We start from the raw sequence: 17,277 nt of genomic DNA, 5'->3' as shown, positions 1-17,277 counted from the left end.
GCTGATACTAAACTATCATTTTTTTAAACGAACAAAAAGCCATTGTTACTGTACAAATATTGATAACTCAATCAGATTGGCTGCTGTTGTCATCAAATGGTGATACTCTGATTAGTGTAAAAATATGTCATAATTCATAAGTGGTGGTTGTAAGTATTTTGATCACTAATTAACTAAATATAATCCATATTCTTAAGTATTTTGTATTACAATTTTTTTAATACCTGTACCAAAAACTTAATTAAAAAAAAAAGATTAAAATTGCTCTTTTAGTGCAAGGAAAGTTAAGGTAAGAGGGCAGCTAGTGATTTCCAGATCTCTGCCTATGTTGCTATTACAGCAGCCACTAAAAGCTCTGTACGCGTAGATGTTGTTGATTCAGCTGCCTTTGTTTCAACATATTTCCACGCTGGAAAGCATTTCTGCATGATGCTTCTTTTTCTCCCTCAGGCTCAATTATCAAAATCAGGATTCTATCATATTAGTAATGCCTAGTGGAGTTCCATGTTTTACTGTGACACTAAGTATCGTAAAGCAGTGGGTAATTTGAGGTATGGAATTTTGAAATATAGGGGAGTCGAGGGTTGTGGGGAGCAGGCCAGGAAAGTGGAGTTGAGACCAAGATCAGATCAGCCATGATCTCATTGAATGGTGGAGCAGGCTCGAAGGGGCCAAATGGCCTACTCCTGTTGCTATTTCTTATGGTTTTATGTATGGAAGCTTTGCGTAAAGCTGTTGTATACTGGTATGTGCATTCTTGCATAGAAAATGATTGCTGTAGATTTAAGGATGGTCACTGTTTGCTCCTATTGTTCACAGATGCATATGAAACTGCCAAACTGCTTTGTGACCAATATTATATGGACTCCCCTGCATTAGAAGTGGAACAACACAATGGTAAGGCTGCAGGAGTTAATTTATGACTGTTGATGTTGAAGTTATTGATCGAATCAGAATAAATATCCTGCAGTATATCTCATCAGTTTTTTTTTCCTCGTGTAGCTGTTTCTTAAAAAATATGTGCGCAATACATCTGAAATTGGTGTTTGCATGGCACTTTAATCCATACATATCCTTCAACTTTGCACAGAAAGCATGACCATACTGACCTGTGAAAGAGTTTTTTTATTGCATTACTAATGACTTTCTGAAAGAAAAAAAAATCTTGCAAACTAACTTTTTCTGTTATTCCAGCAGTAAGTGGTTCAGGACCTGTCCATATTGTTTACGTGCCATCTCATCTCTACCACATGCTGTTTGAACTTTTCAAAGTAAGAAACCAATTGTCAAAACTTTTTATTTGAAAATTTACAATTGAAATGTGACACTAATTATCGCTAAGTCTTTGTGCCTGATTCCACAATGTTAAAATATTATTGAACTAAAGTAGAAATGTTTTTTTTTAAGCATGAAATTTGGCTATTTTGTCAAAGACTGAACGCTAAATGTAGAGCGGCTGGTGAAAGTGTTGACTGCAAAATGCCTTTTTATCCAAAATCTTGGGTTAGGGATTTGCCCTTGTTCATTACCGGCTCTTTTACCCAATGTTTCTGGTCCTCTTTGATTTCCATACAACAAGTAACAATGATAACTTGACATTTAAATAAGAACTGAGTAACTTTCAGTGCTGAGACCCAGTGATAACACGGGACACCAGCTAAGAGCCATACACTCTCCTCTAACCTTCACTATCACAACCCTTCAGCAACACCATTGCATTCTTAATAACGTATACAGTTAAAATACAAATGCAAGGAAGTTTGTGCTATAATAGTCTGAAATCTCACAAATTGACTTAAACCCCTTTCACTGATAACTAAGCTGTCTGTAAGAGAAAGTGAGCAACAACAGGAAGCATTAGTGGGGAGCTGCCACTTGAGTGGAGACCAATGAGCAGGCACAACACTGGATCTTGCACAAGATTGCAACAGAGACTAACATGAACTTCCATTGACCTTTTGTAGCATATGATTGTCCATTAGTAAATAGAATACTGCACTGTATTGTGTGAAATATGCCTTGCACTTGCATTTAGATCATCTACATAAATGGATTTGAGAGTTGTAATGTGGTATTGTTACAGTGAGAGTTATGTATCTCTCTCATATTTTCCTTGTACTTAACACCACTGCTGTACGTGCAGCATTAATAGATTAATGTATTAATCATGTTGGGAAATATTGCTTTCCATATATACCAAAAATGTTCATATCAATACATTTCATAATTGGTAACATTTATTAAGCTGGTTTTAAAAAATCATTCATGGCTAGTGAATGGTCCATCTCACATTTAATCAGTAGATCTTTTAGTAGGAACTGTTTGGTGATGCACTGGTACTTGTGCTGTTTAAATAAAGTAAATACATTCAGTGGCATGTCATCTTTTTATTCAAGAATGCAATGAGAGCTACTGTGGAAAGTCATGAATCCAGTCCTTGTCTTCCATCTATTAAAGTAAGAGTTGCATTGGGCGGAGAAGATGTCACAATTAAGGTGAAAATATTTAATGTTTTATTTTTAAATCATTATTTTATGTGCACACTTTAAGACCGTAAACATAATATCCAGATTGCCAATTCTATTTCTGCTGACCAACAGTGAGCTAGGTGTAAAAATGAACATTGAATTTCCCTTGAAGCTGCAGTCTCACAATTTCAGTATCTTATTGCAGTTATCATATGAATATGACATTTTGATCATGCATTTTATTGTAAAACCCTTATGAGAACTATTTTGTCTTTGTATCATAGTCTATCTCCTTTGTTTTTCATAGATGAGTGACAAAGGTGGAGGTGTCCCACTGAGTAAGATAGACCGGCTGTTCAGTTACATGTATAGCACAGCTCCCACACCATACTTGGGCAGTCCTGGAGGTGCACCACTGGTATGCATTTATTCACGCATTAACTTCCACATGTATACATCCTGTACCCCCGTATAGTTCATCAGTATTAATGAATTTATTTTTGCAAATGTAGTCTGCTCATGCAGTATTATTACATTTTCAGGCTGGTTTTGGCTATGGGCTGCCTATTTCAAGACTTTATGCCAAGTATTTTCAGGGAGATCTTCAGCTCTATTCCATGGAGGGTTATGGAACCGATGCAGTTATTTACCTAAAGGTAAGCATCTTCTCTGGGAGATATAAAATAATACATATCAAATTACTTTTTGTTTTTGATACTTCAAATTGAAATGCAAACAGTACTTGTCACTGTGTACTGAGACATATTTAAGTGCAGTTTAGCAGTAGGAAAGGACTTGCATTTATATAGTGCCTTTCAACTTTTTTGCAGCTGATGAAATACCTTTTGAAGTGTAGTCATTACTGTAAGTAAGGAAATGTGGCAGCCAGTGTACATAGTGTTGTCCCACAAACAACAATGAGATACATAATCAAATAATTTGTTTTAGTGAGGGATAAGTATTAGTCAGATGAACTCCCCTGCTTTTCTTCGAATAGTGCCATGGGATCTCTTGCATCCACCCAAGAAGCCAGACGGGGCCTCGGTTTAACTTCTCATCTGCAAGGCAGCAGCTCCAACAGTGCAGCGCTCCCTCAGTACTGCACTGAGACATCAGCCTGGATTATGTGCTCAAGTCTCTGGAGTGGGGCTTGAAGCCACAACCTTCTGACTCCGAGGCGAGAGTGCTACCTCTGAGCCAAGGCTGAATTGCATTGAAAAGTATAAAATCAAATGAAGAGAACCTACGTTTTATACAAGACATTTAAAAACTTTGCAAAAGTACAATGCAACTCTAATCTTAAGTATAGAAATTATAAAATTATATATTTGCTTAATAATGGTGCAATAGTTAAGCTGGTAAAAATCTATTGTGAAATCAAACTTGCAACTCCATTGCTACATGTTGATGACAGTCATGATATTGACAGAACTGTGGTCAACAGCAACTAATTACATTTGTATACTGCCTTTGACGGAATGAAGCATAGGAAAGAACAGACTGAGCAGTTGAAGGAGAATTAAAAGGGGTGTCTGAAATACATGATCAAAAAGATTTTGAGGACGCTTTTTTTAAAAGCAAGCGAGAAGTAGGAAGGCAAACCAGTTTAGGGAAGGAATTGCAGAGGATGGGATCTAAATGGGTGGAAGCTCTGCTACTAAGTCAATAAAGTATGGTGGGGAGAGGGTGGTTGCAATGTACAGAAACCCAGGAGATTAGGATGCAAACTGGAATACAAGGTTGGAGCAGGTTAGAGGTAGGGTGGGGCATGGCCTGGGGAGGAGGTGGAAGGGGATGTGTGCAGGGAGATGTGAATTAAGAGGTAGATGAGCTGGAGCTCAAAGATGACCTTGATTACTGAAACCTTTTGAGGTGGCAAGCTTTTGTGTGATGACAAGACCATACAAGTGGCTGTGGGTAGCCCTCCATATTTCTGGATCAGTACTCGTAATTTAGCCGATGGAAATTTTGTGGCTCTTACTTTCCCAAACCCAATGCTTTTGGCACCTAATAAACTAAAAGTTGGAGTTGGAACTGACTTGCAGTTTTTCTGAAATTCAATCGCATCCCTTGGCAGAAGGTACTACATGTGCAACTGAGCCTTCATTCATAGCCAATGCTGTTGTGGGATGGTGACCAAGCTATGATGATGTTCCCTCCCTGCAAGGTAATACGATTAGGATGTGGGCTATCCTGGGCCATATAGCAATTTAATAGGCCCTATAATAACTAGTGCTACAAGTTTTATTTTCCCTCCTTCTATGACATGTGTTTGACTTGTACTTGACAACTTTCCATAGTGGGTTTCTATTTCAAACATGTCAGAGTGGGTAATCACGAGAGTAGATTCACATTATTTCACCTTGCAGCATTCCAGAGAGTGTCTGCCAAACAAGACATCGGTTAAGATTCTGATCATGCTTTATTTAGTTAACGAGTAGACACTGTTTATTGGTCAAAAGATCAAACTAACTTCTGTTTCATCGCTGTTCATTTCTGTATCAGGCAGGCTCTGAGCACTGAGCTGTCATGCTAGTGTTGATTAAGACACTCTGACAGCAATACCTGCTGCAATCTCACTACTTGGTGGATCATGAGATTCGCACTCGCTGGTGGGTCATGAGTCCCAAATGATTAGCTATGTCTCCTTGTGCTCAAATGCTTCTAGTGCGGAATCACCTCGCCTGCCAGGAGCTAATAGTGGGAAATAACGGGCACCGCCCTGTCCCCCCAATCCCAAACAGGGTGAAAGAAGTTCCACTCCCATAACTTGACTATAACCATGAATAATTTACTCAAATATAATTGGAAACATCAGAGACGAGAAGGAGCACATGGGCCATGTAGTGCAGATAAACTAATTTAAATTGATATACGGCAGACACAAACTCGCATAAAGAATCATTAAAAATAAGTATTTTATGATTCAAAATGAGGCATATCTCCACTGCATCACAATCATGTTAAATACACTCCTTGCTGTAGTCTGCTGACTGTAATTGTCAATCTACAGTTAAGCACCTCTGCTAAATAATTGAAAAAGGTACAAGTTGCAGAACATAGACCAACTTCAGTACACTGAACTTCGAGCTTGGCATGAGAAGACTTTTCTATTTTAAAAACCTAAAATCGTGACAAGCTATTGCAAAAAGCAATTTGTTTGGCATCTCTTCTTCCTGCACTCTCTTTCTCCCACCCTCAAATTTTCTCCCAATCCCTCACCTAAACACAGTGATGTCTGATGGGATATGGTTAGATGAGTGCAAGTACCAATCCCAAATTGTTATTCTTCGAATGTGAGCCCAGATGGTATTTGAAGGTCATTCAACCATGGCGAACATCATAGCTAAACCTTTAAATTCATCGATACTGATTTGCATTTCCTAAAGAAGTAGTTCTTGTGGGATGTTCAATGTTTCCAATTTATGGGAAGCTGTGCTGCGACCCATTCTTCTGCATCGGTCTCCTGCTCAAGGACTGGTTGAGACCATCAGTGATGTCTGCAACCAGAAGAGAGAGGTGATTTTCATTACACTAGTCTGGGCTGTATTGAAATCTAAAGACACTGTTTACTCACCTTGTGCTGCCCAGTCATCCAGCATTGACCGTTTTAGAGCTTGAGCAAAGTAAACAAATTATTTTTTTTAAGATCCGCGATTCCCTGCCAAAGGGAACCCACGAAGGCCAGTACATTGTAATTTCTGTTTATCAGAATTCTCTGAATCAAACTTTCATTATCTCATTCAGATGTTTATTCGGCTTATATATTCACTCTTCAGTATTTGTCTTTTTAGGCTCTATCGAAAGACTCAGTAGAGAGACTACCAGTTTATAACAAATCTGCCTGGCGACATTATCAGCATTGCCATGAGGCTGACGATTGGTGTGTACCTAGTCGGGATCCAAAGAACTTGGCTGTGCACAAGATCCAGCAGTGACGCACAAACCCACCAGCTCAATGATTTAGAAAAGAATCAAAAGTAACTCTGTGTCCATTTTCAATTGGACATGGCAGTCAGCCACATGTGATTTTTATACTATAGCATGGTTCTTTACAAAGTAGAATAGAATAGAGGCAATTATAGATGAAAGGGGTCTTCTCAAGTGATTAACCTAGAGTTGATTCTAAGCAATGGTCTTTGTCCTTTTTCTTTTTTGCAGAATATTACTGTTAAGAGTCAAGAGATCTTTATTGAATGACTGTTGGGTGGGACTGGGGGGGGGGGGGGGGAGGGGGAGAAAAGTGTTGCTGTAAATATTTAAGCTGTTCCAAGCTTAGAGTGTCAAATTGTGGAGCAAGCACATCAGATGGCATTAAAAGTCTGGATTACTAGTCAAGCTAGGTGTGTGGGTAAAGGTAGCAGTACTGCAGGGAACACTGAGCCTTTGTTTTCACCAGTAAAAACAGTTGTAGAAATTCAGATTTTGGACCATATATTACAAAGAAGAAACGTTTTAAAATATGACCACGTACTGTACATATTGATCTAAATGGTGAAATTTAACAAATCAATAAGCTAAGTACCGTTCAAATACATTTAAAATACTTTGGGGAAAAATATGATTGTGTGTATTAAAGTCATATCTATTTTTTTAGGTGTGCTGTGTTTATCTTGCTTGGCTAGATGGTTCTGAAACTATGTGATCTGTAACCATTGGTGATTCTTAAACTACTTTGCGACAAGTTAGGAGTAAACTCTGAAAATTAGGAATCGGCATAGGACATTCAGCCTGTCAAAATGGGCTCTCCTTTTTTGTTAGCTATGACAGCTGTTTAATTCCAATTCCCTTCCTTATTCATGTCAATTAATTTCAAGTAAGTATTGATTTTGCATTGTGACACTTTGGTGCATAGCTCTCTATGGCCTTTCAATCCTTTTGTGCGATGAAGAATTTCCTAGATTTACTTGGCTTCAATTCTAAGATTATATCTTCTTCTGCATTCTCCTTCCCTATCTTTCTTGTTAATTCTCATCATTTTTATGCACATCAATTGGATTACCCCATAACCTCCTTTTCTGGCAATATTATCCAAGTTAACTCAGCCTCTTCATCCCCGATATCTTTCTGATGATTCAACGCTGGAGTATTTCCAAAGCCAGATAATCCTCTTTACATGGTAAACCCAAACTGAACAGAATATTTTGACCAATGTTGTATATAATTGAAGCAGTAATTCCTTGCTTTTATATTCTAAACCTTTTGTGATGAAGCTCAACATCACATTTAACCTTTTAGATATGTTTTGCTCCTACAAGCTATATTTTTTGATCACTTAGATACCTGGACCCCCTAAATCCCTTTGTTCATTGTCCTTCTCAATCCTCACCCCTTCCCAAGGGCTGTTTTAGATGTATTCCCATCTGCAATTATTCTGTCTAAATTTCTTATATTAGACTTTTGCCACTGTTTTGCCCATTTGCTTATCTATTTATCTGTTTTACAATATTCTACTCTTGAAAACTTACTCTACCTCCTTAGCTTACACCTGCAGACATACTCTGCTCTATCCAAAATCCAAGTCATTTTAATATATAGTAAAATACTACATGTTTGTTTTTATCTGTATATTAATTCTATGTATGAATCTGTATATATGCTTTAAGTAAAATGTGTCAAAGATGTGTGCATTAGGGAAAAAAATGAATCATTGCCTCCTTAAAATTGTGAAGCATTTGCTAATGGACTTTATCAGTAGCTACTGCAATGTGTTGGTGTTTTTGTTAAAATAGTACATAGCACCTGTGGATCTTAAAATTGATTAAGCTTAAAGCTTGTTTGATTTCAACTGGTTAGTTTTGAGGAGGTTTTAAAAAAAAAACTGTCTTGAATTTTAAGTAATACATGACCACTAACCTTGGTTGTGTGTGTTTAATATCAGCTATCACTTTAACCTTTGGTACCGTATCTCACTTGTATATTTGTGTACGTCAGCATTGTATATGCATTTGAAAATAGGATCATGTTCAATATGATAAACTGTCATAAGGACCTAATTATTTTTCCTCCTGTCAGACTTTAAGATGTCCAAATGTGGTTCAAAATTTGCACTATCAATAATCATTTTAAAAATAAATGACAATTTTACCTATTTTGTTGACTATATTTCTAGCAGAGATGTAATTTTTTAGTTTTGAATTGCCAGAAATACTATTGTGAGCAGCAGTATAATCTTTAAACTTGATAGAAAGAATATTGCCCTCGTCATCATATACTAATCAGGTCACAGATATCCTTTCTTCCATCCACTTTAGGATTACATATAGCACACTCCATTGAAAGGCTTAAGTACCTTTCATTGAATATTCACCTGGATTCCTTTTAGAATGATTAATGAAAATAATGCTACCAATTGATTCAAATTGGGTTTTCTATAATGACAGACAGCATCTCAGAAGTTCCAGAAGCTTCTGGTCAGCTGACTCATTTATTCACCTTTTAATTGCAGTAACACTACGTCCACATCCACAGTGTGGAGCTACAACATTCCAAGCTTAGACATTACACTACACTTCTCCCTCCTTTAATTAAGAAGTTATTATAACAAACATCATACATAACTTGCATGTTTATACATAACAAAGGATATGGACTTATTTTGCCATATTTACAAATTTAACTTAACCACTTGTTTTCTGTTTCAAAGAGGATACCTTCGCTCTCTAACAGACCCTTCCAAACATGGTGTCGAATTTAAATTCATTCGAGGCTGATCCTGAGGAAAGTTTTCCTCCAAGGAATTTCCTTGATTTCCATTTGAACTCACGATAACTTCAGACTCTTTGTTTTCTTGACTCGGACTCGGACTTAAATTCTGATTTTCTCTTGGATTTGTTTCCAGTACATTAGATGTAGGATATGCTACTGGTGTAACAAAACTCTCTGATGAGTCAAAAATAATTGAATCATTCCCACCTTCAACTCCTTCCATGTCTGTAGGTGAAATGTGATCAATATGAACAAACTTAACCTGTCCATTATGCAACATCTTGACCAAATATGTGCGAGGACTATATATCTTCACCACTCTTCCTAGTAACCACTTTACTCATTTATGGTGATGATTCTTCACTCTCACCTTCTGATTTAATTTCACACCTCTCTTTTACTCTACCTCTATCATGATTCTCTTTCTGTCTTAATTGTGTTTCTTCTATGGACTGCGCCAAATTTGGTTTTAACATCGAGAATCTGACTCGTGGCTGCCGTTTGAGAAACAACTCTGCTGGTGTTCTACCAGTAGTTGTGTGAGACGCATTACGATATGTTATTAGAAAATTAGCCAATTTGTGATCCAATGACAACTGTCGTTTCTTTGGCTTTGGATCTAATATTTGTTTTATGAGGGCACATTTCACAATTTGTACAGTGCGCTCTGCTGCACCATTTGAAGCAGGGTGGTACGGTGGAACCTTGGTGTGTTGCACACCATTTTTGCTCGTAAACTGCAAATTCTTAACGAAATTGTGGTCCATTATCCGAAACAATTTCTTCTGGGAGGCCAAATGAAGAAAATAAACTTCACAAAATGTCTAATGTTTTACTTGTTATTTTCCATATTGGGAACACCTCTACCCACTTCGAATGGCTATCAATCACAATGAACAATTGTCCTTCCAGCTCAGCAAAATCAATATGTAGCCTTTGCCATACCCTGGGAGGCTATTTCCATGGCTGTAATGGTACTGATGGTGGTTGCTTGCTTACCGATTGGCATGTTGTATACTGGCTCACGATGTACTCTACATCTTTATCAAGACCTGGCCTCCATAAATAACTGCGTGCAAAACTCTTGGTCAAGCACATTCCCAGGTGCTGGTCATGGAGGTCTCCTAATAATTTGGACCTGAATTTATTTAGTATAATCACTCTTGCACCCCACATGATAAAGATTGTATCGACTGATAATTCATTCCTACGAATGAAGAATGGATGAATATCTTTGTCTATTATCTGGTTTGGCCAACCATTTACAATATAATCATACACCTTTGACATCACTGGGTCACGTTTGGTTGCTCTACCAATCTCTTCAGCTGTGACTGGCAGTTCATCAATATATGAAAAATAGAACGCTTCTTCCCTATCGGGTGTAACTTGTGATGGGGAAGGCAATCTAGACATTGCATCAGCATTACTGATTGTCTGTATTCAACGTATGTATATGCTGACAAAATCAAAGCCCATCTCTGCATTCGGGCTGCAGCTAATGTTGGAACTGGGGACTTTGAATGGAGGATTGCTGTTAGGGGCTTATGGTCTGTAACGATGGTAAACTTATGACCATACAAGTATTTGCCCCAAAAATTAATGCCAAACCTTCCCTTTCAATTTGCGCATAATTACTCTCACTAGCACAATTTGCTTTTACACGCCCTGAATGCTGTATCGCATTCTTTTGACCACTTCCAGCTGATGTAATATTGTAGCCAAATTTGGTAGGAACATCCCATAATAGTTCAAAAGACCCAAGAATGAACAAAGTTCAGTGACATTATGGTACAGAACGTGACTTGCAGTAAATTGATCTAGCGTCCTTCTGTAGCCTGACACTCGCCTTGAAGCCTTGGATCGGACTTCCCGTTTCGCAGAACATCTTCGGATAACTCTTGATAACATCATCTGTTGATGAAAATCTCGTTTCAACATGAAAAATCTCATTCCAATCCAGCTTCAGTGATCTCAACCAATTTCTTCCTAGTAACACGTGCTTGTCTCCTTTCACTACTATTGGAGGCAAGTTCTGAAATTGATCCTTGTATTTCACCGATGCAGTGATGCGACCTACAACAGGAATGTTCTCTCCCGAGTAGCTTCGCAGCTCTATCTTGGATTTCTCCAATGGGAAATCACGCAATTTGTCGAGGTATAGCGACTCCGGTACTACTCTCACGGATGCACCAGTGTCGAATTCCATTAGTATCTTGAATCTCGCAACCTCTGTGGATTTTGATAGTTTTCGAATCACTGTCCATTAACCTCGTACTCCTGATGACGTGTGACTCTAACATCTCCTTGTCCTGTTGTTGTTCTTCCATGCTATGTAGTCTCTGGGGATTTGTACTCATAGCTTTAAAAACTGGACTCATAGCTTTGAAAGCTGGTTTACCCTTCAGTCGGCATGCCTTCGCAAGATGCCCAGCCTTTCTGCAGAAGAAACACTCTGCCTTCACATATGGCTAACTTTGAGCAATGAGTTATCCCAGCACCTACAGCACGACTTCGGTGCTCTGTTAGAATTTCCAGTTTCTGAGACTTTGGGCCCCCACCACCTTTTACTTTGAACCCGCAGACGATTTACCTCGGTTGTCTGCCGGCTGTAATTATTATGAAATTCTCGGGAATATTGTTCGGCCATGCCCATCGACCTCGCTGTCTGACAAGCAATCTCAAAAGTCAAGTCATCCATCGTCAATAACTTACTTCTGATCGCATCATTTTTCATCCCATACACAAAACAGTCCCGCAATGCTCGGTTTTGAAAAGTTCAGAAATTACAGTGAATAGATAGCTTTTTTAATGCTACAATGTATTCACTGATATTTTCATCAGTCTTTTGATTTCGTATATCGAAACGATGGTTTTCAGCAATTTCTAACGGTTTGGGGTTGTAATGCTACTCCAGCTTCATTAAAATCTCTTTATACGTTGTGTCCTTTGGCTCGTCCGCCACAAGCAGATTTAGCAGCCTTTCATACAATTCCGGACTCACTTCAGATAAGAAAATCGCTCTCTTACGTTCCAACATAGCCTGGTTCTGATCAGCATTCTCTGGAACTTCGATTATATTATTTGCAGTGAAATACATTTCGAACTGGTCCACAAATGCCTTAAACCTTTCCTGGTCGCGTTTACATTCACCTAAATGACCCATTACTGCTGTGGCTGCCGCCATTTTGTCTCTGTAGTGCAGACAGTGTGCTTGTTTCTTTTACCGTGGATTTTGCAGCTATTTTCAAAGACAGGGAAGCTTCCAAAGTCTTTCTGTTGGCTGGTTGAATCCTTCACCAGCAAAATTTCAGCTTTATATCATCTGAAAAATCCCATCTCATCGCCAAATCTGATATATTCACAGAGCACAGCACACACTGCTTTCTATAATGGCAGACGGCATCTCAGAAGTTTCGGAAGCTTCTGGTCCGCTGTCTCATTTATTCACCTTTAGTTGCAGTAACACAATACATTCACATCCACGGTGTGGAGCTACAACATTACAAGCTTACAGACGTTACAGGTTTACTCACGGGAATAGTAGCATAATGGTTCTGTCTGGACTAGTAATCCAGAGCTGTCACACAGATTAGTCATACCTTTTAGTCAATGTCCCAGACTCCTCCATCACCATCCCTGGGTATATCCTGTTCCACCAGGGGTGGCGGCACAGTGATATACAGTAGGGAGGGAGTGGCTCTGGGAGTCCTCAACATTGACTCCGGACCTCATGAAGTCTCATATCAAACATGGGCAAGGAAACCTCCTGCTGATTACCACTTCTTGCTCTTCTTCAGCTGACGATTCTGTACTCCTCATCCGGAAGAAGCACTGAGAACCCAGAATGTACTCTGGGTGGGGGACTTCACTTCAGTGTGGTTCGGTCGCACCACTATTGGCCGAGTCCTGAAGGACATAGCTGCCAAACTGGGCCTGCGGCAGGTGCTGAGAGAACCAATGCGAGGGGGAAAAACCTACTTAAACTTGTCCTTGCCAATCTAACTGTCGCAGGTGCATCTGTCCATGACGGCATTGGTAGCAGTGACCACCGCACAGTCCTGGAGTTGAAGACCCGTCTTCACACTGAGGACACCCTCCATCGTGTTGTGTGGCACTACCACCGTATTAAATGGGATAGATTCAGAACAAAGCTTGCAGCTCAAAACTGGGCATCCATGAGGTGCTGTGAGCCATCAGCGGCATCAGAATTGATCTCCACCACAATCTGTAAACACATGGCCTGGCATATCCCACACTCTATCTTTACCACCAAACTAGGAGACCAACCCTGGTTCAATGAGGAGTACAGAAGAGTATGCCAGGAGCAGCACCAGGTATACCTGGGGAATCTGCAACACAGGACTACATGCATGCTAAGCAGCATGCTATAGATGGAGTTAAGTGATCCCACAATCAACGGATCAGATCAAAGAACTGCAGTCCTGCCACATCCAGTCGTGAATGGTGGTGGACAATTAAACAACTAACGGGAAGAGGAGGTTCCATGAATATCCCCATCCTCATTGATTGCAGAGCCCAGCATCCAAGTGCAAAAGACAAGGCTGAAACATTTGCATCCATCTATTTGAATAATAGACTGTATATGGAACATCCATATTCCACAAATGAAAGATAATGGGCATGGAGCAAGACCTGAACCAAATACATTGTATACCCGCGCCACATAGTTGGTACTTAACTTAGATATTTACATCAGATTCAAACCATGCTTTATTCTGCTTGCATAAATATCAGAAGAAATCAGAATTAAAATAAAAGGTACATCTTACAAGAAAATAAATATGTGCAGTGATGTGCTTCACCTACAATACATGAGCAACAACGACCAATCACCAGCAAGGAACATACTTTAAAGCATCAATGCTCCTTTTCATTGCCATAATGTAATTCAGTAATTAAAAGATCCTGCATTCTCTACATTGACAATCATCCTCACCACTTTTCTTACAATGTTAGGAATCTGAATTTTACTATACTAATCAAAGGTCCTCACTCACTTGCATTCTGTTTATTATTTAATTGGCTAATCTGTAGGTTACTGTTACTGATTCCATGACAAAACAGATCTTGAAATCATTAATATGAACCCCGCACACACTTTGCACAGGCAGCTGCTCCTACTAATCTCATCAACAGTCCAAGGAAAGTAAAGGATAGGAGGCTAAAGTGAAACGGTCATGTCAGCAAAGTGAAAACATGGATTGTGGCGAGTACATATTGCACAAGAATGCTCTGTAACTCTTGAGTGGATGAAGATTTCATTTCTAGTTAATTTGTTAATAGATACCAGATCAAATATAGTATTGCATACATTCCATGTCCTCTACCTCATTTTTAAGTAGCCCAGTTTTCATCATTCAGGCACATAAATGAGTCAAGACCATGCAGTCTCAGAGGAGAAAGGTAGGTTCAGGTGCAGGGGAGGGGGTGGGGAAAGGAGAAACGATCGTGGGGGGAAAATTGCATTCGGAGGCTTCCTTCGTACGAACTCCTCCGACCTGAAAAAAATCTACAGAAGCACCTGGTGGTCCCGGAGGAACGTAGGATCCCGTTCGGAGGCCTAGATTCGCTGTGCAGTGCACAGGGCGATGTCTTTCAGGTATGTACGTACAAGCTGGCGTCACGTGGACCTGGACCACCAATCACGATGCAGTATTCTCATTGATAAAAATGGGAACTCCGTTTGTACAAGTTCCCATTACTATCAATGAGAAAATCCCCTAAAACACCGAAACATGGCATAATAAAGAAATAAAACACCTCATATATTTTAAATTAATTGAAATTAAATGTAATTAAATGTTTTAGAAAAAATATATTTTTTGCATTTTTTTTTAAATATGGTTAATTATAAAGTTACCTTAATGGACAGGGTTTTTAATACAAAAGATGAGTGTTTAAATTTAATTTTTATATGTTTTAAAAGTGTTACGCTGGTAAAAGTAAGCTATGCGCCTGCTTTTACCAGGCATAAAACTTTGAAGGAGATTCGCTGGGCATGAGTTGGGCAAATGGCCCAATCTCTCCCGAACATCTCCTGGGGACGCGGAGGATCTATCGTGAGAAAGCTTGACAGATTGGAAAAGGCGTTTTTTGGCACAATGCGCATGTGAGACTGGAATTTTCAGCCCAACATCCTGGGTGTGGAAACAGGTCAAATGTGAAGTTGCTTAGAAGTGATCTAGTTTAATATTTGCTTAAGAGTTTACATGCACATTTTTGAAAATTGGTAATAGCTGTCAGTTTTCATATGCTGTTTTTTCTGTTTAATACCTCAGGATTTATGTAAGCTACGGATACTAAGGCAAGTTTGCATTCTTGCACGTGAAAAGTGCAGCAGTCTGAGAACACAACATTCCACTCTTGTGTCCTTCACATGGAGAGTTTTTTATTCATTCCTGGGATGTGGGCTTCGCTGCAGTCCGTGTGGTGAAGGTATTCACACAGTTCTGTTGGGGAGGGAGTTCCAGGAGGGGGGAGAGAGAGAGGAGGAGGGGAGAGGGAGGAAGAGGGGAGAGGAAGGAGAGAGAGAGAGGAGGAGGGAGAGAGAGGAGGTGGGGGGAGAGAGGAGAGGGGAGAGAGAGGAGGTGATATATCCTTACTATACAGTATAAATGCACACGAGGCCCATACTTGAGAGAAGGTCACTCTGTGACCAGTTACCTTTATTATCAAGACCTCAAATGATGAAGGTGGGTGGAGCATCCCCTTTATACCTGAAAGTCCAGGTTAGGAGTGTCTCCCACAAGTTCACCCCCTTGTGGTCAATGTTCTCAAGGTGCACAACTTAGGTCAGCTTATACATGGGTTACAATACATGACATTACTTCAAAAGTAATTAGTTGCCCGTGAATTGCTTTGGGGTATATTGAGGACATAAATGGTGCAATATAAATGCAAGTGCTTTCTAATCTACATGAATGACCTACCTAAGGTTGTTAAATTTGCCAATTACACTAAAATAGGGAAGGCAGTAGAGATGGAAGGTGCAATAGAAGATTTACAGGATTTAGTTTGGTTATGCAAATTAAATGTAACCACAACAAATATAAATTATTGCACATTAGTTGAAAAAAATTTCATAACTATATAATGAATTGGGTTGAGTTGGTCGAGGGAGACTAGCAGTGACAGTAAACCCAAGACTTTAAATGCCTGACATATGATCAAGTAATTAAAGAGAAATTAGATTACTGTAGCCAGAACAGTACTTTGTGTTTGAGAGATTCTGATGGGGCTTCGAGTATATTGCTCAGGCTATTTTTGGAGTACTGTGTTCAATTTTGTTCACCACCCCACAAAAAATAAATTGGAGAGAGTAAAGAGACTAGTAACATATTGATCCCAAGTATAATGTTGATGAGTGCCACGGAGAAAAGACTACAAAAGCTCCGGCATCTAGAAAAATGGGTAAAAGGGAATCGTCTCACGATAAATAAAATAATGTGGCTGGATTTGCAGCCCCTACAGGGGCGTGCAAGGTGCGCACATGCCTGAAGGGGCTGCGCAAGTCCCGGGTTTAGGTATGCCCGGAGGAAAAGGGCTTCCGTGAGTGGAGAGTCGGGTTTGCCCAACTTCTGCCCAGCGAATGCTCTTGAAATTCTTATGCCTGGTAAGAATTTTTTTAAATGGAAAAATAAAATGTTATCACTCAATTATATATTAAAAACCCTGTCCATTAAGGTAAATTTATTTTTATCCATGTTAAAACATATTTTAAAAAATTCAAAAAAATAAATTTTTGCATAAAGTATTTAATTAAATCGCATTTGAACTAATTTTACATAGGTAATGTGTTTTTGAATTTATTTAATGTGTTTGTATTTTTAGGGTATTCCCATTCATACTTACAGCAGATCCGTAGAAACGGAACGAACCATAAGTATGAACCCCATTTTGATTGGTTGGGTTGGCCACGTGATCGCAGGGACACGTACGAAGCCCATTCACTCCGGATACCGGGACCTCTAGGCAGTCCTTCGCGTGGAGACCCAAGACCATAAGTCACCAAACCTCCGGGACCACCAGGTACTTTCGTAGAAATATTTGCGGTCGGAGGCATCTGCCCGTGGAAAGC

At 39.3% G+C, this 17,277-nt stretch overlaps 1 protein-coding gene across 9 annotated transcripts in view; it reads left to right on the top strand.

The window, feature by feature from the left end:
• LOC139233843 (pyruvate dehydrogenase (acetyl-transferring) kinase isozyme 2, mitochondrial-like) overlaps positions 1–17,277 on the top strand; it is a 54,531-nt gene that overhangs the window by 12,345 nt on the left and 24,909 nt on the right. For 4 of the 9 annotated variants that reach the window (XM_070864429.1, XM_070864431.1, XM_070864432.1 and 1 more), the window contains 7 exons: positions 820–897; positions 1,195–1,271; positions 2,397–2,495; positions 2,776–2,886; positions 3,011–3,124; positions 15,479–15,635; positions 17,031–17,228. In XM_070864429.1, the coding sequence (XP_070720530.1) occupies positions 820–897; positions 1,195–1,271; positions 2,397–2,495; positions 2,776–2,886; positions 3,011–3,124; positions 15,479–15,635; positions 17,031–17,203 (809 nt within the window). In that variant the 3' untranslated portion in view covers positions 17,204–17,228. Of the gene's footprint in view, positions 1–819; positions 898–1,194; positions 1,272–2,396; positions 2,496–2,775; positions 2,887–3,010; positions 3,125–6,262; positions 6,676–15,478; positions 15,636–17,030; positions 17,229–17,277 lie in introns of those variants that run through there. The other 5 variants (XR_011588225.1, XR_011588224.1, XM_070864430.1 and 2 more) reach the window with 4 other exon arrangements.

Source organism: Pristiophorus japonicus, chromosome 21 (genome assembly GCF_044704955.1).
Source record: "Pristiophorus japonicus isolate sPriJap1 chromosome 21, sPriJap1.hap1, whole genome shotgun sequence".
Taxonomy (NCBI): Eukaryota; Metazoa; Chordata; class Chondrichthyes; family Pristiophoridae; genus Pristiophorus; species Pristiophorus japonicus.
The sequence above is the reverse complement of the archived record's forward strand: the minus strand, read 5'-3'. Positions and strand labels throughout refer to the sequence as shown.